General features: G+C 33.3%; 4 protein-coding genes across 8 annotated transcripts in view; 2 read left to right on the top strand and 2 right to left on the bottom strand.

The window, feature by feature from the left end:
- The window catches only part of yki (Transcriptional coactivator yki), a 38,538-nt gene extending 37,720 nt beyond the window's left edge, over positions 1-818 (top strand). For all 3 annotated transcript variants that reach the window (XM_013321452.1, XM_013321451.1, XM_013321450.1), the window contains one exon: positions 136-818. In XM_013321452.1, coding sequence (XP_013176906.1) covers positions 136-234 — 99 coding nt within the window. In that variant the 3' untranslated portion in view covers positions 235-818. The remainder of the gene's footprint in view (positions 1-135) is intronic.
- A 3,568-nt stretch (positions 819-4,386) lies between these two features.
- LOC106124532 (myrosinase 1) lies at positions 4,387-9,248 on the bottom strand. The gene is made up of 9 exons (XM_013321288.1): positions 9,130-9,248; positions 7,763-7,854; positions 6,683-6,951; positions 6,190-6,594; positions 5,813-6,115; positions 5,601-5,735; positions 5,383-5,489; positions 5,054-5,189; positions 4,387-4,474 (listed from the first exon to the last, which is right to left on the bottom strand). The coding sequence occupies exons 1-9, from the start codon at positions 9,171-9,173 to the stop codon at positions 4,460-4,462; spliced, it is 1,506 nt and encodes a 501-aa protein (XP_013176742.1). The 5' UTR covers positions 9,174-9,248; the 3' UTR covers positions 4,387-4,459.
- Positions 9,249-10,261: 1,013 nt separating this feature from the next.
- LOC106124584 (cytochrome P450 4C1-like) lies at positions 10,262-13,591 on the top strand. Of its 2 annotated transcripts, none has more exons than XM_013321418.1 (9): positions 10,262-10,412; positions 10,801-10,910; positions 10,987-11,077; positions 11,212-11,394; positions 11,940-12,088; positions 12,160-12,228; positions 12,419-12,587; positions 12,928-13,107; positions 13,355-13,591. In XM_013321418.1, exons 1-9 carry the CDS (start codon positions 10,262-10,264, stop codon positions 13,522-13,524), a joined length of 1,272 nt encoding a protein of 423 aa, XP_013176872.1. In that variant the 3' UTR covers positions 13,525-13,591. The 2 variants fall into 2 exon arrangements, with proteins under 2 accessions (XP_013176872.1, XP_013176871.1); XM_013321417.1 differs by having other exon boundaries at positions 11,691-12,088.
- Positions 13,592-14,977: 1,386 nt separating this feature from the next.
- On the bottom strand, positions 14,978-19,991 carry LOC106124585 (cytochrome P450 4C1-like). Of its 2 annotated transcripts, none has more exons than XM_013321419.1 (9): positions 19,766-19,991; positions 18,120-18,229; positions 17,947-18,037; positions 17,262-17,447; positions 16,597-16,973; positions 16,460-16,528; positions 16,083-16,251; positions 15,715-15,891; positions 14,978-15,412 (listed from the first exon to the last, which is right to left on the bottom strand). In XM_013321419.1, the coding sequence occupies exons 1-9, from the start codon at positions 19,911-19,913 to the stop codon at positions 15,252-15,254; spliced, it is 1,488 nt and encodes a 495-aa protein (XP_013176873.1). In that variant the 5' UTR covers positions 19,914-19,991; the 3' UTR covers positions 14,978-15,251. The 2 variants fall into 2 exon arrangements, with proteins under 2 accessions (XP_013176873.1, XP_013176874.1); XM_013321420.1 differs by having other exon boundaries at positions 16,597-16,766.
- Between the last annotated feature and the right edge of the window lie 1,196 nt (positions 19,992-21,187).

Here is a 21,187-nt window from a genome sequence, read left to right as displayed (position 1 = left end):
CCAGAACGGGTAAAGGGATTTCGTTAAAATTTGACATGGGTGTAGAAAATATTCTGGAACAACTTATAGGCTATTTAATTTGAATAGAAGGGCATTTGATATATGTAGAATAATTGTATTTTCTTATGTTTTCAGTTGAGCGAATTCACCAACGACATACTCCTGGACGACGTACAATCACTGATCAATTCAACGCCGAACAAGACAACGGACAATGTCCTCACCTGGCTCTAGGCTTAGGCTGGCCATTTTATATTAGTTATTATTATACTGTTACTTTAGTACTTACCGTGTATACCACTTTCACACGAAGGAAGCAGTCACGTAGCACAGTACTACAAAACAGTACTGCTATTGTTTGATTGTAAGTATGGGTTCAAACAATAGCAGTACTGTTCTGTTCTACTGCTCTGCTGGGTTGGTTCCCTCGTGTGAAAGTGTCATCTGACCCCGCAGACTGACCGCGCGGTAGTGACGCGGCATACGACATGATCCAAGTCTGTCAGGTCAATACAAACGATTTATTTTTAAGTTAATTGTTTTCGATATGAACGCTTCAAAACAATTAAAATTCACTTGTTTTACTACACAAATTCGTATTAGATTTAAATATAATTTTTACTCATTAACCTCCAAAATCTTCACTCAAAATCGATTTATTCATTTCTTTTTTTATTTACTTTTTAATATAGTATTGCTTTTCGTATAAACCTTTTTTTTAATGTTATCTGTTTTGGAACATGTCTATTGCAGCATTATTAAGATATGATTATACAACTATGATATACATTTTATATAATAAGGTTATAGTTAAATATTTTAGTATTAGTTATACAAAATCTATTTTTCTTTAGAAAATGGAGGTCATAAAAAAAGTAAAAAAAACAATAAAAATATTTTTTATTATTCATTATTAATACTTAAATGTCCCACAAAGTAGATGACTTTTTGCTCCTAATTTCAATAGATACACGTCGCTATAAATGAGAATTAATAGCTTTTGTTTAATAATCTCATCGTAGTTTGACTGCCGCGACAATTTAAATATAAAGCCCGTCGCACACATACCTATTATAAATATTAATATAGCAAGGCATATTACGATATGTTCTCTATACAAATATTTAAGTGACCACAGACGAAGCTATAATATATCATATGACAACCAACTTACACCGTAATTCATCTTACGGCATATTAATTAAAAATAAAACGCTAAGTCGAATTTTAGAACAATGAAATGAAGATAAAATATATATTATAGTTACGTGTGTGACGGGCTTTATCGTATCTTTCATACTCTTTGAAAAAACAGAGTATATTGTAATGAATTTGATGTAACGGCAGTGAAAGTGTACGATAATGTAATGTCGCTTGCGCGTTCTATCGCACGGTTGGTCAGAAACATCAACGGGGTATTGAGACGATTGTTGACAGAATGTTGGTGTAAATTTCACTCAGAAAATGACAATAAATAGCGTAGTATGTATGGACGGATATTGTGTGAATACATTTAATTGCTAGATACAACCGATGTGAACGCATCACGATACTGTTAAGGCACGTTTACACGATACAAGTTTTTTGCCCTTTGCATAAAATTGAAGCTATAAATGTATTGTGTAGTCTAAACAGTGGCTTACAATTAAAGGTAAATTATCCGCGCAATTGCATTCAATTATTGCTCTGGTACAAGAAATTGGTATCGTGTAGACGGGCCTTTAGTTACGAACTTTTTCAAAGATTCAAGAGGAAATTATTAAGATTGTCTTCCACTGTTAAAATCATGTATACAAATATGGATGACTCCTACGTAGACTATCATAAGGTATAATTTTTAGAAATTTACCCCCATGTTTTGGTTTTTAAATTAATTATATAAGTTAAAAAATTATGTATTTTGCAATTAGAAAGAAGAACTGTAGATTTTTGTCGTCTGTTGTAAGTAATAGTTTGATGCGTGTTAATTAATTGTATTATTTTTTTAAGGTTTGTTTTGTAAAATTTGCATTTCAAACTTACGATAGTTTACATAGGAGCCATTAATATATTTGCATCTCAATTTTTTAAGAAATGGGATGAAATGAAGTTGTATTTGTTTGCTGAATTAACAGTATCGATGTCTGAGCGTCATATATAATTGGATTTTGCATCTCGGCATTTATTTGAATTTAGAGTTATACAAAATTATGTAAAATAAGCGTTTTCGTTTGATATATATTTAAGTATATAATAATGTGTGGAGTAATCGATAATAATGCATGTATACTGTTTTATTCATGTTAAGGGCATTTGATATACATAGAAAAGAAATAACATTTTAAATCTTTGTCCTTAAAAAACACATAACTTCGTGTAAAATCTAAACATGACTAAGTATTATCGTGACACTAAAATGTACGTTGAAGTGGCTTATTGCAAAACTTCTTTCTTAGTTGAAAGAAGACATATTGCATCGCCTTAAATTTTTAGGTTAGGTTTCCATACTCTTTCGATAGACTATCGGAAATCCTCGACTTTAACTCGTTCGACATAATTAACGATATTTATATCGATATATAATTAAAATGTGATAACATCTTTAATTGTGCCTTATTGTGCCTTTATAAAAAATATATATTTATTATGTTTTAAGATGATATTGAAGTATTTGTGCACTTATTGGTGACTCGATGTTATATTAGATGATGATTGGAATTAAAACTACTTATATTTGTTGTAATAACATGTTTGTTTACTTACACCGTCCTTGCGTATTTTTTGAGATTATGGATAGATTAGTTAGTTACACTTAGATAGTTTGGCAACTCTTTATTTTTACTTAGTATTATGTAATGTTTGAGTATTTGTGTATGTGGTACCAGGTGTTACGAGTGTTAACTGAACTATCACCGACCGTGTTAATCTGCCGATTGGTGAATTACCTTATTTAATAATTTACCTGTAACGTGTATCACACGTTTGACTGTAACAATACTCCTTATCTATCGGTGCAGCGGAATCGCGTTATATTTCGAAAATTGTTTATACCCACCTAGTCTTATATGTTTTTATAATTCAGTTTAACTCGATTTAAATATCCAAATTAGGCCTTATATTAAAAATGCTACATTGAAAACTTTGCCATATTAGTAAAAGTACTATTCTTGTAAGAGTTAATGTAATCTTTGATGTTATATTGAATAGCAACTGTGTAACTATTGTAATTAGGTGTAGCGGTGCTGGGTTTATGATACATATAATTTTGTATTCTGTAGATCCGTTCGTTGTCCTTTATTTTGTATTTTGTCTTGTATTATTTCTTATACTTTTAAGTTAAAACACTTTTATATTGTTCGGTTCATTATTCTTAAATGATTTTATAAAGAGTTTTTGATTTGAAATTAGAAAGTTATAATCCGTGGCAGTGATTGAATTTAATTGTCATATTTGGTTACAACTTGTAGCGCAGTTTGGAAACTCTGCGGTTTGTGTAAGTCATGAATGCTTAGGATATCCGGCATTTGATTTGGCACGTGGTGAACAAGAGTGATCTTATTGCCGACGTGCCAACTCAAACGTCGAGTATTATTCGAGTAGGTATTCGTGTGATCCGCTAGCCACACCGCAGGGCCGGACTCTTCGCTCTCGCTACGATGACAAAGAGAAACATTCCATGTTACCACCACTCCACTCCACTCCAGTTCACTCCACTTTGACATAGTTTACACTGAATAATATTCTGAACAATATATCAAGTTAAACAATATTTTATTTCTTAAGATAGCCTTTAATTACAAACATATCTTTTCAGTCTGAACAGATGCAAGTTTTCTATGTAGTGTATATAACACGTCGTCTATCAAATATTATAACAATGAAATTACAAATGTCATTTTAATTTTTATTTGCTTTAATTTCATTGTAAATAATTTGATATTCTTATATGATCTAAATAAATATTTGTTTCAATATCAAATATATGTTTTATTTTCTTCCTTTATCTTACTGTATGAATAAATGTATGAATGAATGGAAGGTTTGATATATAAACACGGCTAAACACTCACGTATATTCGTCCGGTGGCGGCACCGACTAGTTTCGAGCCCATCGGGGGCCCTTCATCAGGATGAGTGGTACTGGTATTATTTCGCGCACGCGGCCCGTCGCTCACTGAGCGTGTTTATATATCAGTTTAGTATAATGTCTCACGAAAGTTTGGATGTAAGGATGTATGTTTGTCGTTGAAATTTTCTATGCATGTAGAACATAGTCTGGAAGAACACATAAGTAGTATGTGGCTAGTGATTAAGTTTACTAATTTATTTACGGACGTACTGAGTAGTAGGCGCCATCTATTTATTCATAATTCTGTTTTGTATTTATGCTGTAGAAAGAAAAAACAATTTGTTTATTTGTATTTCTATTTAATACATTTTAAATGTGTCAGCAAGCCCCATGGATCCAACACCGCATGCATTATAACTTCCTCACCTGTTAAATATTACAAATATCGTGCTGTAGTTAATATACACAATGTTATTTACAAAGCATGGAAAAAAAATCGTGATGCAGATAAAATGTGATTAGCAACATCTTGTTATCAATATTTATACGATATTTATTATTGTATTGTGCTGCAATAATATATTATGAAAATTAGACATGTCTGGTTTCTGATGCACACCAGAAAATGATAAAAGAATTTAATAAACACTAACCTTGGGAACTACAAAAGATTTACAAATACTAATATTTTGTTCATTTTGGACGCATGTTCAAAAGAATCTGCTGTAATTTGCATAGCAAGGATAAAAGAAAATTTCCTTTTTTACACCGCTCCTATTTACAAAGAAGAAATATTTTAATCCCTTACTTTAAAATGCAATTATTTAAAAGCTTTATAGAACACCATATTAAATAAGAATTAATCGTAAAAATATCAAAATAATCTATATATAGTTAATCCAAATGGATCAGTATTAATAAAGTGTCTTAAATTAATCAAATTTCTGTACTTGTTTAACGTTTTTTCTGGATTATTCAATTTTAATTGAATTTAATATATCATACCGCGGGGTCCTTGAAGCGGTCATCCTGCGGCAGTTCTCTGTTGGCGATGAGCTGCTTGAAGTACTCCACTGACAATTTGGGTGTGCGCGGCCGCGCCGGGTCTGTTATATCTACGTAGTATAAACCGAAGCGTTCCCTGAAATATATTGAATAAATGAAATCAGTAAATTTAAAGTAAAAATACAACTTACATTAAATCATTTTTTAATATTTCTACTTTGTTTTTGAAGCAAACGACTTGATAGTCGTTAGTCCGAATTATATTTGTTAGATTTTAAATCGGATTATCAATAAGATAGTCTGTATTACATCATGTTAACAATACGTACGAGAATCCAGCTCTCCATTCGAAGTTGTCCATCAAAGTCCACGCAGTGTAACCCAACACTTTAACTCCATCTTCGTAAATTACGTTCAGAATCTCTGTCAGGTAATCCTGAAAGTGTTCATATTTTTATTTATGTTTTATTAATAATGACCTTTATTTTAGCAGCATAATAAAATGAAGAACAAGACATAGAAGGAGAAAGATCGATTATTAACTTACATTGAAGTATTTGATACGTCCATAGTCCTCGAGCGTGCCGCGATCTGAGCAGCCATTCTCAGTGATATAGATAGGTGGGTCATTGTAAGAGCTCTTGCACCACCGCAGAAGGTTGGCAAAACCAGTCGGTACAATCTGTTAGTACAACATAATTATAAATCAAAGCAAATATATAACACATGATATCACAATGGAATTAAATATTTGCTTACCCTAAGCCATTCGGACGCGGATTCACCGCCGACATCCATTGTTGTCACTGCGCCGATATCCTTCAGCCAAGAGGGGGACTTAGCGATGGGGTCAACTCCAGCACCGGTGATGAGATGCGTCGTGTAATGGTTGATGCCGAGGAAATCTGAAGTTCCCTTGATGCGCTGTATCCAGTAGTCGTCGAATTGTTCGAGACGGGGCTTGGGCAGACCCTCAGCGGCGCTCTGCTGGGCGACGTTTTCAATCATCACGGCCGGGTAACCGCCTTCTGCTGTGAAGATTGGGTGTGCGAACCATCCGAACTGTAATCAAGAACACATGATTATATTTCTAAAGACGTATACGAAGGTCATTGAACTGAAGGCGTTTTACTTACTTTAAACTGATTGGCGACCTCAGCTAAGGCGACTTGTTCAGCGTTGCTTGGATCGCTCGGCTCATACCAGATGGCGTTGATGGAAATCATGATTTTCCCGTCCTGCTTCGGCCTGTAAGTCTCATTGTAGAGATGGTACACTTCAGCGTGGGCTTTCAGTAGTGTGTCACTGCACAGATAATTTCCTACGCCGTGACTATCAATGGCTGGGGCTTTCTTTTCATCACCGTACGCGTCCTCACAGATTTCGTAGGGCTCGTTGAACGTGATCCATGATTTAATGCGGTGACCGAACTCCCTGAAGCAAAGGTCGGAGTAGTCGCGGAAGTAGTCAATCATTTTCGGGTTCGCCCAACCGCCGAGGTCTTGGAGTGATTGAGGCAAGTCCCAGTGGAACAACGTTACCTGACCACGCGAAAAAAAGAATTGAAAACAAGTGAATATAATGAACGTATCTCTTTAATACAGATAAGTTTGACAGTACACAACTTACCAATGGTTCAATATTGTTCTCGGCGAGGGCATCTAGTAGCGCGTTGTAGTACCTGATGCCGTCAGGGTTGACGTAGTCGACCCGGCCAGTAGGCAGTATACGGGACCAGGAGAGCGAGAAGCGGTAGAAGTCGACACCGATGTAGGACAGCTCCTCCACGTCCTCCAGGTACCGATTATACGAGTCACACGCCACATCACCATTAGTGCCGTCGGCTATCATTTCCGGACGAGTGTGAGTCAACCGATCCCATACATTTTCTGACTTTCCTGTACATCAAATGCATGTACTTTGTTATTATTTTACCGAAAAAATAAAGGCATTCATATATGTCTGTTTTAACATATAACATTAGACTTCTAGTTTTTACTTTTATCTACATAATTACAAGTTTTTATAAGTCAACATTGATAAGAATTTTTGAATGCCTGCGTATTGAATTTTTAAATGGAATGTAGTAACTCGTCAAAGGGGACTATGCAAATCGATTTTATCTAAAGCAATTACTATATATATGCGGGTAACATATTTAAAATATAGTCAGTAATGATGTGTGTTATACTTTTTGATGTTATTTAAAATTGATAAAAACAAGGCTAGTAATAATTCACAGCACCCTAAGTAATCTTTGCAAACTCTAGAACTTCCTACCAGCTACATTGATAATAGATAAACAAAATGATTGACAGTACGACTAATCCTACTTGAAACGTTTGATAAACGCCTCTGAGAGATATCATTTTAAAGGCGTTTCCTAAAATAGGTATCTTTATGTAAGAAATCAAATGTAAACTCTTTCATCGATCTTTTATCATTGAATAAGAAAGACTATATTCTTATTTTTGTCTTTACGTATTCAGAATTAGTTGCCAGTATGTGATTCAAAGACTTCAAACACCATGTGATCGGGGGTTCGAATCCCGCCATTAGACTACTGTCGTAATCCATGTCGTAGCATAAGCATAGAGATTAGTTGAAATTGTACAAGAAATATTAGTAAATTAACATAAACCTGCAAATATTTTATCAAAAAAATACTTTTTCCAAGTAGAAATTAAGGAAAATAAAACATGATCTTACCGCTGACATTCCATGCGCCTTCAATCTGATGCGAGGCTGTCGCTACACCGAATGTGAACCCTTCTGGGAATTTGGTGTAGTGTGCTTGAGTCCTGTGAAACGAAACATTAATATTAGCGTGAGCTCCTACTGCTGTCACATTTGTCTACATTAGAGGATGTTTTTCTACACATTTTGGAGCGTAGATGATTCTAATATTCGCGAGAATGGGTATTTAAGTTTAAGTTTCATGTAATCGAACCTACAATTTCATTTTTAAGCCATGGCCCCGTGATAATTGATTGTGAAAAGTATGTCAAGCCTACCAACCTCATAATAATTATTTATTATTTCAAGTCTCATCGCGTACGCAAACATTGCTAAATGACTGATTGTATACTGTGTGTGGTGGGCGATGTATCAAATGTATACGATAGCTATTGTTCCATAATTTTCGTGTTCAAATTCCCATACTATATTTTGTGTTTTCTTATCAACTGAAACTGTTTATAGTTAAAATTGATTTAATAGTATTCAAACTTTTTTAAGGACTTTTAACATCACCTGCATATTGAATCAAAATTAAAGTAATACGTCTAGACGGGAGTTTCCGAGACCAAAATATCTGTATAAAACATATCGTCATCCCTGTCATTATATTTGACAAAGCAGAGATAACAATATGTTTTAAAGGGAGGTTTTGGTCTCAGAAACCCAGTCAACGTTCTTAAAGTTTCCTAAATTATATGAAGGATAGAGGCCATAAAATAATGTCTTAATAATAAAAGCGTAAATTTGTTTGTATCAACAATCACTTAAACAATTGGTGTTATAACTTATTGTTACTTGATTAAGTTTACGTAATGTAACAGCACACGGTAAGTGAGGAACGTACAAAAATGCCGACTAAATAAATCAAAATGCATTGTTGGTGGATCGAAACATTAATTAGATTTTAAAAAATCGGGAAATATTCACGTAGGAAATGAAATTTTGTTTTTTATAATACATCGATAAAATCTTTGTGATACCGAAGTGAAGGTAATGTTATTTATTTAACAATAATTTAGTGTTAAATGAAATCAGATCGCTGCTTTGATGCAAGAGTGTTCGGATAAACGGTACTTTTCATTGACCAACTTATAAAATGGTACCAATGACATAATGCTTACAATACAACGAAATATTAAGTTTTTAAGTTTTAACAATAATGAAAATAACATTCCTATAGTAACATAGGATTTTATTAATAGGTTTAAAATGTTTCAGGCAGTAATTTAATGATTGTATAATGATACAAGTACGTTATAAATTAATTAGAATTTTTAATTATATGCAATTAGTTTTATAAAGAAACATAAATACTTAATATAGTACTTAGTACTTACAATTGGTAGAGTGTAAAAAGGGTGATAACAGCGCGGAACGCCATTTTGCCGCGCGCTGTGTCGCCGCTGAGTTACAATTACCAACTGGTCCGCGGGAGGGCCACCTCTCTCCTCTTCACCTACTATTTAACAACAATCTCGAGAGGTTGCCGAATTTCCTCCTGATAAAGTCAAAGACGTGGGATTATCTATCGTTTCTATGACAGAATTATTAATTAGGTCAATGAAAGGTCGATCTAAATATAATAGTTTAGTTTGTTTTTATAGTATAAGTTGGCGTCTACGACTTCGTACGCGCGTAATTAAAAAAAAAAAACTTAATTAAGAGCCTATGTGTTCTTCCAGACTATTTATCAATTCATCCAAACTTTCGCCTTTATAATATTAGTAAGATGACTACTCAATTTCGTTATTGTTTTTTTTTAAGTTATCACCAGAACGGCTGCTTGGATCTCATTGAAATTTGGCATATACGTAGGTCGTAGCCTGGAAGAAACAATAGGCTACTAATTAAGTTTTTTTGATACAAAAATGAACGGAATTGCGGGCAACAGCTAGTAACAAGATAAAGTACTTTGACATAAGGGATCACGGATTACTGTTTAGATGTAAGAATAGGTAAGATAACAAGCCGTCAAATGATAAAATCATATCTAAAGCTATATCCGCACAAATATCTTCCACAAATGTAACTTAAAAGTGGTAAGAAATACTAGTATGATGGCCTAATCTTAGAATTGACCATTTCATTATATGAATATATCACGTCCGTAATAAAACTTCGAATTCTATAACAATTGACGATTCTCATTTGTTTATCAGCTAGAAATATTACTACATTTATACTGCAGAAACAATATGAATATTCAGTTTTTTTTATAAAAGTAGGGTGTAAGCAATTAGTGGGAACACCAAGATTATCAGCGACGTACAGAGTCGCGTGCGACAGCTAGTATGTCCATAAAAGTGTCACTGTACTTAGTTGCTCACAATTAAGATAAAGTCCTATTTATATGTCGATGTCTGGGTACATTTTATATTAATAATTACCAATGTTATTATTGCTAGATTGTTGTTATTTGTCTCGGGGCTTTTGCTGTGTAAGGACTATTCTAAGTTTCTTTTTTTAATTATGATTTATTATCTGATACTAATATGTGTTGCATTAATAATTTTACATTTATTATTAAACTATAATAAGAAGGCAATCATGCTGCGGAAAATTCCAGGATTTAAAGATATCTTTTTGATTGGAAACATTTTAGATATCTGTCTACCACCAGGTAAATAAACTTATCTTATTTCTATAATATAAATGCGAAAATTAATATGGATGGATGTTAGAATGTATCTCCGAACGGCTAAACGTATCTTGATAAAATTTGCCGCTGATTTGTATACGTAGACATAGCATGGGAGAACACATAGGCTACTTGTCAAGTTTTCTTTAATTCCAAGGGGACGGAGTCGCGGTCGACAGCTAGTATTACATGTGGCCCACTGAAAGAACCGCACCAAACGGCAATCCGTAGTGTCTGCCCACCCTTTTGAATTAAGAACGTGATTGTTTAAAGACGTTACTACTTAATACTATTTATAATTTAATTTTTATCTTATTAATATACGTTCTAGTAAATGTTCTTATATGTATTTTAATGTGTTCAATTTTAGTGCAACTTTTTTCCTCGATACGACGAATAGCAAGAGAAAAAAATGGCATTTATAGATTTTGGTGCTTTCCTATTGCCTCTGTTAACATTTACAATCCCGAAGATGTTGAGGTAATGAAGTATTTTTTTATTGATAACATAAAATATAGTATATCTAATTAATCACTATATGTTATTTTAATTTCAGGTTATTCTTTCTAGTATGAAATATCACGAGAAAAGTCAAGCTTATATATTTCTGAAACCATGGTTGCACGACGGCTTGTTATTAAGTTCTGGTTGGTATAAAAATTTTAATCATTAAAAAATGTCCTTTAATCGGGCATAAATTTTAAGGAAATAATGATAAAATGTTGTTATGGTGTTTATAGAAAACCTAACTTTTGTTGATGTAAAAATGTTGTGTAACCAGGAACAAAATGGCAAAAGCGAAGAAAGATTCTAACGCCAGCTTTCCATTTCAATATATTGCGTAGATATCATGCAAGTATTGCTGAAAATACAATACGTTTGGTGGCGACGCTTCGTAAAGCAGTTGACACACGGGTTGACATTGTACCAGTTATGTCTGACTGTACTTTAAATATTATTTGTGGTACGTATGATATAACAGGAATATCACACTAAAAAATCTTAATTCAATTTATAAAACAATAGCTGGAGCTTGGACAACCAACATAACTCACGAATTATTTCTTGACAAATAAGACTTTGGAACCCGATTTTGATAATTTAAACTTTTATTATATTTTGAACTAGATTTTCATTGACTTGGTACCGAATTAGTACTTCGTACTGAAATGTTGATCCTCCTTTATTCAAATGTGTAACTTGATCTTTTTATGTTTAAAATAAATCAATATATTGAATGAACTATAATAATATTTTCAGAATCAATAATGGGTACAAAACTTAACGATGACAGTTTAGGGAAGATTTATAAAAACGCAATATATGAATTAGGGCCTGTTTTAGTAAAGCGATTCGTCACTCCTTATTTGTATATCGATATTATATTTAAATTATCAAAAATGGGAAAGATACAAGAAAAGACACTTGGTATTATTCATAATTTTACACGTATGATTATAAATGATCGAAAAAAATATGTAACAGAGAATGGTATAAATTTGTTCGAAGCTGTGGAAGGTAGAGACGATGATGAATATACAATGATGTACGCTAAGAAGAAGAGAACAGCAATGTTAGACTTACTCATTTTAGCTGAACAAGAGGGTTTAATCGACCCAATAGGTATCGAGGAAGAAGTTGACACTTTCATGTTTGAGGTACATTTATTGATTTTTTTTTAAACTGAAGAAACCATGAGACGAAAATGAATTTAAATTTATGTTCCCAGGGCCACGATACTACGGCAGCAGGGTTAACATACTGTCTGATGTTGTTGGCAAACCATCCATATATACAGGTTTAAGTATTACTAATATTTAAAATAGTTAATCCAAATTGAGAACTTTCCAAAACGTAGTATGTTGAAGTGAGGCAAAGGTCACGAAGAATTTCCACTTCATAATCGGGGTTCATTTTAATTAGAAACAGCTTAAATTAATGGACATTTAAAATCTTCTATTTTTGTTAAAAATGTTTATTTCTTGTAGGATAAAATATTTACAGAACTAAGAGAGATATTTGGCAACACTAAACGAACCGCAAGCGTTGAGGATTTAAACGCGATGCATTACTTGGATCGATGTATCAAGGAATCATTCCGACTTTACCCGCCAGTACCTTTCATTAGTAGATGGATGAATGAATCTGTAACATTAAGTAAGCAATTAAACATTTTAATATTTTATCATAAACTTCAAATGATTGTAATATCATTTTTATAGGTTACAAGCTGTCGCCCGCGACTCCTGTCGTGCGAAATTAAGAAAACCATTAAATAGCCTACGTGGTCTTCCAAACTATGTTCTACATCCATGTAAAATTTCATTAAGATCCGTTGAGCCGTTCCCGAGATACCATTTAACAACCATCCATCCATCCATTTAAACTTTGGCATTTATAATATTGGTAAGAAAAGATTAGCTTAAGTAGCAAGAATTCTAGCTACTAGGAAAAGTCTCGCCTGTTGTTGTTTTGCTTAGTGGAAACCAAATTTCAGGTAATTACACAGTACCAGCAGGAACTTCATGTCACATACATATATACGATTTACATCGCAGTGAACTTTTGTATCCTAGCCCGACGGTATTTGATCCGGACAGATTTTTGCCAGAAAATGTTGCTAAGCGTCATCATTACGCCTACATTCCTTTTAGTGCAGGTCCAAGGAATTGTATTGGTATGTGCTCTTCTCAAATAACTTTTAATTTTATTGTATACTAGCTGTCACCCGCGACTCCGTCAGGCTTCAAAAAAAAACTATTTTGTAGCCTATATATTCTTTCAGACTCTATTCTACATCTATGCCGAATGTCGTCGAGATCCGTTGATGCGTTCTGGAGATGTCTTTTAATAAACATCCATCTAAACATTCTCATTTATAATATTATATGTATTTGATTACCTATATACTTATTCATTTGCAGGACAAAAATTTGCAATGATGGTAATGAAGTCTGTAGTGTCCGGAATAATAAGAAACTTTGAATTACATCCAGTGACGACTTGTTCAGATCTTCGCTTCCAGGCTGACTTGGTGTTAAGAAATTCTGAACCTGTGTACATAAAGTTTTCAAAAAGAGAAATTGCTATTTGAAAATTAAAGGCAATTGTTTATTTCCGTAGTTTTTATGTTATCTACGGCTAATAGCATAAATAAATAAAAAAATTGTAACTAATAAAAGTAATTTCTAATAAAAACATACGCTTTAAGCTTCATCGAGTAGTCCCTGCATCACACATAGGTAGTCGACGGAGGTAGCGAGTGAGTGGGCTAGGAGAATGCTTCGGGTCAGTACTTCGCGAACTTTCCACATGTCATCGACAGGACAAGGACGGAAAATGGTGGATAGAGCGCGCTTTATAATTCTCGTGGGATAGAAATGATGTGGCTGGTTTAGCCACCAACTGTAACAATGATCTGTCTAATTCAAACCGCAAGGAATGGAATAAACATAAAACTTGAAATTACAGATTTGTATGCATATTGATAGGATGATATTTACACAAGTAGAGTTCTATAGGGAAGGAAATATTATTTTTGTACCAGTTTTCAATCCAATAAATGTAGGTAAAACAACTACAATCTTTTACAAGGATTACAATTATACAATAGTTATAACATTTGGTACTGAGTTACTGACCTTAAAAAAAGTCCTTCGTAAATAAAATAAGTAACAGACACAACGAATAAAGGATAGAGTAGAGGCATCAAGACGAGTAAAATTAAAAGCAATGTGGCGATGAGCTTAAGGAAGGTAGGGAAAGGTGCGCCATATCGCCATAGACTGCGTATGTCGCACGCGAATTCCTTTATCAGTACTTTCAATCGTCCCAACCGAGAAGCGGATCGAAACTGTCAAAAACATACGAGTTTTCAAATAAATTTGAGTACCATATTTTCCGTGAATTTTTTTATATGTCTATATGATACGTCAATAATCGAACTTCGTTTTACAATTGAAGTTTCATTGATTCATTAAGTCTAGGTTATATTAATAGATAATTGCTGAAGATATGAATACTCTACTGCTTATTGCCAATTATTCTAACGAAGAAAAGAGGAAATGAATAAAGTAGAGTCGATGTTTCTTACTTCCACCATAAAAGCCTTGTTAGTACGACGGTAGGGTTTCATGATAATATGTTTCTAATATCTCTCACAGTTTCATATTGATAAAGGATTTATAGAGTAGTGCCTGAGAACTGGTCTTCATATTAATTTTAGTCACATGTTTAGGAAATAAAGTGGATCCTTCGCCATTGTTATGACGTTGATAACTTTGATATATGTCATAAAAGCAAAACATGTCAACCATATGGGATACAGGATATATTATGCAACACATAAATCATATATTTTCTTTTTTTTTTTTATTCCTGTTTCCTTGGAGAGTTTTATTTAATTCTAATTTTTACAATTCATATTCCAAACTGTCGAAAACAGAAATCTCGATGTTCCTGGCTTTCTGATTTAATAAACTGATTGAACGTTTATGTACCAATATAAAGGAGTTGGATACATCATCAAGATAATGAAAAAACTTGAGTAAATTCAATGAAAAATATTTTTTTGTAAACTAGACTACAATAACTTGTGAGTAATTCATTCTATGCTTAGCTTATTATAAACTGACGAAGATTACAATTTGTTTTATAAGAGAAGGGGGGCAAACGAGCGGCGGGAACACCGAGGTGATCAACGACACCCATGGACACCAGAGGAACTGCAGATACTTTGCCGGCCTTTAAGGAAGTGGTATGCTCGCTTCTTGAAGGTCCCTAAGTCGTAGTCGTATCCAGTGATTTGAATTAGTTTTAAGATTATGTTCGTTCCTCAAACTTAACATAGACTGGTTTTGTAGAGCGGAGCATCAAATCAGAGGTAAAGACAATATCTTCAGGCTTGGTGACTGGCAGTAGTCGGTACCGTCTTAATATAGCTAATATAGCCAGCTTCATTTCAATCAGTGCGAATTTCTGACCTGCGGACAAGGAGGAAGAATAATTAAGTGAGAAAAATAATTTGAAAGTCTAGTGATTTGTTCAGTATGATTTGATTGTTGGTTCAACCATGGATGCTAGACTATTCAAATATCGAAGATATTCATAGGCTTTTATGACTTCGCTTCTCAATTTCTTATGCTTCTATACGGAGTTTAGCGTACAAAGTTAGGTTAGGTTATGTTAGGTTTGTTATTTTTAAATTTGGAACAGCGTGTGTAATTTCCCTTACGTTGCATCCGTATCACGTATATAATTAGTGAAAAAAAATATATATATTTACCGATACAATTACGTGGTCCGGCACTAAAAGGTACGTAAGCGTACGGATGCCAAGTGGACTTGTCTGTTATGAACCTTTCAGGTTGAAACTGGTCTGGATTGGGGAACTGATCCTCGCGTCTATGTAGGTCGTATATCAAGATTAGGCACTGGGTACCAGCTGGCATCACGTGGTCCTCTATAAATTAATTCAGTTAAATTAGTTCATACTGTACGGTAATCTGCTCATATCTACACCCGTGGCATCGTCCTCGCGGAATTAAAAAAAGAAATATAATCTATGTCACGAGGGCATAAAGTAGTTTCGAACAATACAGTTCAAACAAACAAATCTTTACTCTTTATTATATTAATATAGATATGACTCACTCAATTTTACGTTATGTTGGATATTCCTTAAAATAACAGGCACTGAGGGGTACAATCTGAGGCATTCTTTGACACAGCAATCGAGATATTTTAATTTAGCAAGGTCAGTCAAAGAAATCGATTGGTCCAAAGGTGAAAAGAAATCATTGTACTCTTGAATGACACGCTCCTAAAAAGTACATTTATTCCATTATTGAAAATATTCTTGTTATTGTTTTAACTATTTAATTGGTAATAATTTAAGACCGGCAACGCAACAGTTCATCTGGTGTTGCGGCTGTCCATGGATGTCGTTGATCACCTCGGTTTTCTCTGCTCGTTTGCCCCTTCTCTATGTTTTTACATTTGTAACTTTTAAATACAATTTATACATATACCTGTGCATCAAAGTTATTGGCGAATACCATCAAAGCGTACTGCAGAGCTGTCGCAGAAGTATCGTGACCCTGAAATTGAAAAAAATTTTAAGATTTCATATTATTTTATCAATTAAGTAAATGTAACATTGACTTACTCCGAACATGAATGTGTCAACTTCTTCTTTGATACCATCAGCATCGATCGCCCCTTGTTTTTCTGCCTGAAGTAACAAATCCAACATTGCTAATCTTTTTTTTCCTTTGAAAGTAATATCTTCGTCTTTTATAACAATATCGTCTTCTTTAAATGTCTTTCTTCTCGTATCTATAACACGATCACGAAATTGATTCATCATTTGTAATGTCCTTTTTTGCTTACGACCTAATTCGGTTAGGGAAAAGATAAAATCTGAATGCATCCAAAGTTTTAATGTCCTGACAATGGCAAGGTTTGATAAATCGAACACTCCTTGCTTGTACGCTTTCGCAAAATCTTTTGATTCTTCGTCTAGTTTGATACCCATTGCGGTTTCTGTAATATAAATCGCATAATTTAATAAATTGTGCATCTCGTTTCAGTCCAATGCTGAAATGGACGTCATAATCCGGCGGCCATTAGGTTATTTTTTGTGATTAGTCGAAGTATTGTAGGGTAGCTAATGTTATAAAGATAAGTAAAAAGTTTTTTACCAGAAATATTTCTTAATTTACCTCTTTTAAGCCAATGCGTTATTCGTTTAAAGAAGATAGATGTTTTTTGTTTGCAATAACATAACTGATTCGTAAATTAAAATATAATAGTAAACCATTACTGTCTTACCGCAAATGGAATTCAACGTGAAATTCTGCAAATAATGTTCCACATCGGTTTTTGATTTACCAATTTCACATTGTAAATTTTCCACTAATTTTCTGCTGTTTTCTTCTAATATTATTTTGTAAATCTTTAGTATATTAAAATAAAATGCGGGTGTTAATAACTTTCTTCTGAATGCCCATTTTGCTCCTGTAAGGTATAAAAAATTAGGTCCTATTCTTGTGTGACCTGCAGAAGCTACAAGCGATGGATTGGCAGGAGAAGGCGACTTTGGCGATGTCTTGCGTCGGAGGCCAAGACCCATTTTAGGTCTCTGTGCCAGCGGAGTATAACTAGTATTTTGGTGTGCATAATTTAAATAAAAACTTAACTATAGTTTCTTTTACCTTGGCTCTTTAACTAGATTTTTCTGTATTAATGGAGCCAATAACTTCCCTTACGATGTTACAATATTCATAAGTTAAATAAAAAATTTAAAATGTTAAGAGACCAAACAATAGTAATAAAAAAAGGAAAACAAAAGTACACCATTAATAATTAATAAAAGTTTAATAAATGTAGTAATGTGCGTGTATGTGTGTATGGATGTGTTAGTGTGTACATGTGTGTTCGCGTGTGTGCATGTGTGTACGGGTGGGTGTGTATGTGTAAGTGGGTGTGAGGGTTGTGTGAATAATTAGAAGTTTACCTGTGCTTATTGCTAATCCTTCTGCCATCCACGGCTTTATAAATTTGTATGGGTAACCTTTGGTTATATATTTCATGTCACTTAAAATTGTCTATAAAATAACATTATCGATTATTTTAGCATATTTTTTACTGTTGAATTTGGATGAAACGTACAAATTTAGTATAATATACCTCAGCATCTTCCGGATTGTATATGGCAACAATTTTTTTATTTCCGATTTGTATTTTGAACAGTTGTTTGTATTTTTGTGTTAACTGTCGGAAATAATAAAACGCGAATACTGAAAATAGAGTTTATTTTTATTCATAATTGTGTCTATTCAATAAGGTTAAGAATAAAAGTGACCTTCAACTCGATTAAAACACACTCTGTTAAGTATATTAGTAAGGCTATATAATTTTTTTTTTTTTTATATCTCATAAGGTGGCGAGCTGCCACCTGAAATCGCTAAATAGCGAAGCGACCGTTGCCCATAGACATACGCAATTGCATATGCGTTACCTACTTTTAATCGACGGAAGAGAGGATGCACAGAAAGAAAATATTTTCCCTTCCCATGCATCCTCTCATCCGTAAAGTCCACGTCTACTTCCCATCCTTTCCTTATAAGGCAAAGGGTGGGAAGGGAAAGAGGACTAAATAAGGCCTCTGGGACGCACACTCAACAGACGAAACGGGGAATTGCTTCCACTTGACGCCTGTCTTCTGTGTGGTCGTCGTATTTCACACGAGCCGAGCCAATTCGTGCGAAGATGTTTAAGCTGGCTCTAACACTGTTAATGTTATTTTATCTTAGTAATGTTGTCTATGTTAACATAATTTAAAATCGAGACTTTTCCATATTAAAAATACCATACCCGTAATGGAAAAACAAATCAGATTACATCCACAAATAATTTTCCCGCATTTAAGAAGACGCTTAAGTTATTAACTTAGTTGGTTTTTGTATTTAATTATAAATTTTTCAAACGTGTTTAATAACACTGCTAAAAACAATATACAAGCCAAATAAAAACTCTATGATTAACTTTTTGCGAATACGAAACAAAAGAACAACGCTATAAAAATATATTGCCAACATTTTCATAGTAATCTTATATATACCTAATCAAAATAAAGATACAATTAACATGAGAAATAACGACACAAACCTACAAAAGAATTCACCTTGAACTCAACTACCTCATTAACATTATTAATTCTTTATTTTATTATATGGTTATGGTAAATCTGCAAACGGACGCGAAAGATTTAACAGTAGTATTCTTTGCGACTACAAAATGCGGTTTATCCTTAGGATTGATTCTTTGGTGGACCTTCATTGAGACCAAGACGTTAAAACAGACTGCTTAGAGTTTCCCGTGTTTGTCGGCCCTTAGGTAAGCTATAATTATAAGAAGTAAGCCTCAAATAGGCCTCTCCACAAAACTATTCTGCAAGTAAAACGGGAACCTTTTTCACCTTTATATGTTCTTGACTTTATGATCTCTACGAATTTCTTAAATATTTAATAAAAAAAAATGAATGTCAATATTTTTTTGTCGTCAGTTTTATATAGAAAAAATTTGAGGTTAACTACACGGCACAGTAGTTTAAAAGTACGTAAACATTTTAAAATAAATAAAAGAAATAAAAGTTTAAGTAACTAAAAATGATTCGACTTATAACCTATGAACCTATGAACATAGTCTTTAGTAATTTTATGCCGCTTTTTAATTTATTTTAATTCTTTATTTCTCAAAATATTATATCAAATGAAACAAAGATATATTATTAATAATTATTTAGTCTAATAATAATAATAACAATATCTTACCAGGTCCTTCTAAAAAGTCCAAAGTATTGTGTAACAAAAATAATCCTTTCGGTCCGGGAATTTTATCGAAATCGTCATTTTTGTCGAATTTATAATAAATGAACAATGCTAGTAATAGTATCGTAAAAACCAAAAGTACCCATAACATTATAGTTATTATTAAAATACTTTAAATAATGCAATAAACTGCACCGCGTCGTGTCTTTTAATACTGAATGAATGAAAGAGCTCGTGCGTTTGAAACCTGCTTTTATGGCATTGCAAAATGACTTAAGACAAGTTTTTTTTACGCTCACAGGTTTTTGTTAAAACTGTTTTGAATTTATAAAAATGTTTCGTACAGCAAAAAATTTAAAGTTAATTTTTTCAACGCATTTTTTTTTATTATAAAATGTCGAACGTATAATTATTTTTCATAGCAGACGATGGTGAATGTGACAAGCGTTCACTTGGTATAGCATGGCTAGCCTACTAGACTACTTTCCATGGACCGAGGAAGGATTTATCGAAAAGAGATGTTTCCCTATTGTACACAGGATGTCCCAAGATCAATACACGGACCTTTTAAATATTTTAAACAAAAATATTATAGAATTGTGATTTCATTTAATTTCAGCGTGAAAAGTCGGCTGTCATCTGTCAAAAGTTGTTAAAATCCGATATGATTTGGTATTGTAAAGTATTACGTTTTCCAATCACAATTAACTCTCATTCAGAGCGAATTATATCAAGTGCTGCCCGCTAGGTGGCGTCCTTGGAACACCTTTATAACTAGTAATCAACCTGTAATACCTTTAGATTTTATAAAAATATTAATGTTAATTCCTTATTGTTATCAAATTCTCATGACAGTAAATTTTTTTTAGCACGAACACAACACTATATTTAATTTATACAAGTTTTATGTTGGTCTCCAGTTCCAATATAAAAAAAGGAATATTCCTTGTAAATATTTAAAAAATTAGATATACTCTCGACTCGCGACTTTGTTTGTAGCCTGTGTATTCTTCCAGACTATGTTCTACATCTGAGTCAAATTTCATCAAGATCCGGTGAGTCGTTCTGGAGATACCTTCTAACTTTTAGACATTATTAGTAAAAATCCTTGGGTGCGAATGGCGCACTTTCATTACCAAGTCCCGTGTCAGAATGATTAGTGAGGGGACATTAACGTCGACATTTTAGCAAGGCTAGTGTTGCGCCAGTACACCGGCACAGTTTCGGATTTTCTTCCTAATGTTACAAACATCCATGAATCCATCCAAAACTTTCGCATTTACAGTATTAGTAAGAAATAAGAAGTAAGATTCACTTACCCTATTTATATACATAAATATAATAAATAGAGTTATTAATAAGATATTTATAATTATGAATGTATAATGGTTACAAACGATAAGCAATGTGTAAAGGACAAAAGGT

The sequence above is a fragment of the Papilio xuthus genome, unplaced genomic scaffold (genome assembly GCF_000836235.2).
Source record: "Papilio xuthus unplaced genomic scaffold, Pxut_1.1 DF825946.1, whole genome shotgun sequence".
In the NCBI taxonomy this organism is placed as follows: domain Eukaryota; kingdom Metazoa; phylum Arthropoda; class Insecta; order Lepidoptera; family Papilionidae; genus Papilio; species Papilio xuthus.
The sequence above is the reverse complement of the archived record's forward strand: the minus strand, read 5'-3'. Positions and strand labels throughout refer to the sequence as shown.

What these genes read in the sequence shown, in the direction of transcription:
- LOC106124585 (XM_013321419.1), bottom strand. Translation starts at nt 19,913, where the DNA reads ATGTTATGGGTACTTTTGGTTTTTACGATACTATTACTAGCATTGTTC. An exon ending in CACGTTGAATTCCATTTGCG is followed by an intron (nt 16,974 to 17,261) that starts GTAAGACAGTAA and finishes TTTATATTACAG; the next exon opens with AAACCGCAATGGGTATCAAA. An exon ending in CGGACCACGTAATTGTATCG is followed by an intron (nt 15,413 to 15,714) that starts GTAAATATATAT and finishes CCTTGTCCGCAG; the next exon opens with GTCAGAAATTCGCACTGATT.
- LOC106124532 (XM_013321288.1), bottom strand. Translation starts at nt 9,173, where the DNA reads ATGGCGTTCCGCGCTGTTATCACCCTTTTTACACTCTACCAATT. An exon ending in AGGCGCATGGAATGTCAGCG is followed by an intron (nt 6,952 to 7,762) that starts GTAAGATCATGT and finishes TTTGATGTACAG; the next exon opens with GAAAGTCAGAAAATGTATGG. An exon ending in GACGTATCAAATACTTCAAT is followed by an intron (nt 5,490 to 5,600) that starts GTAAGTTAATAA and finishes GAACACTTTCAG; the next exon opens with GATTACCTGACAGAGATTCT.
- LOC106124584 (XM_013321417.1), top strand. Translation starts at nt 10,262, where the DNA reads ATGATTTATTATCTGATACTAATATGTGTTGCATTAATAATTTTACAT. An exon ending in AGATATCTGTCTACCACCAG is followed by an intron (nt 10,413 to 10,800) that starts GTAAATAAACTT and finishes GTTCAATTTTAG; the next exon opens with TGCAACTTTTTTCCTCGATA. An exon ending in AGGTCCAAGGAATTGTATTG is followed by an intron (nt 13,108 to 13,354) that starts GTATGTGCTCTT and finishes ATTCATTTGCAG; the next exon opens with GACAAAAATTTGCAATGATG.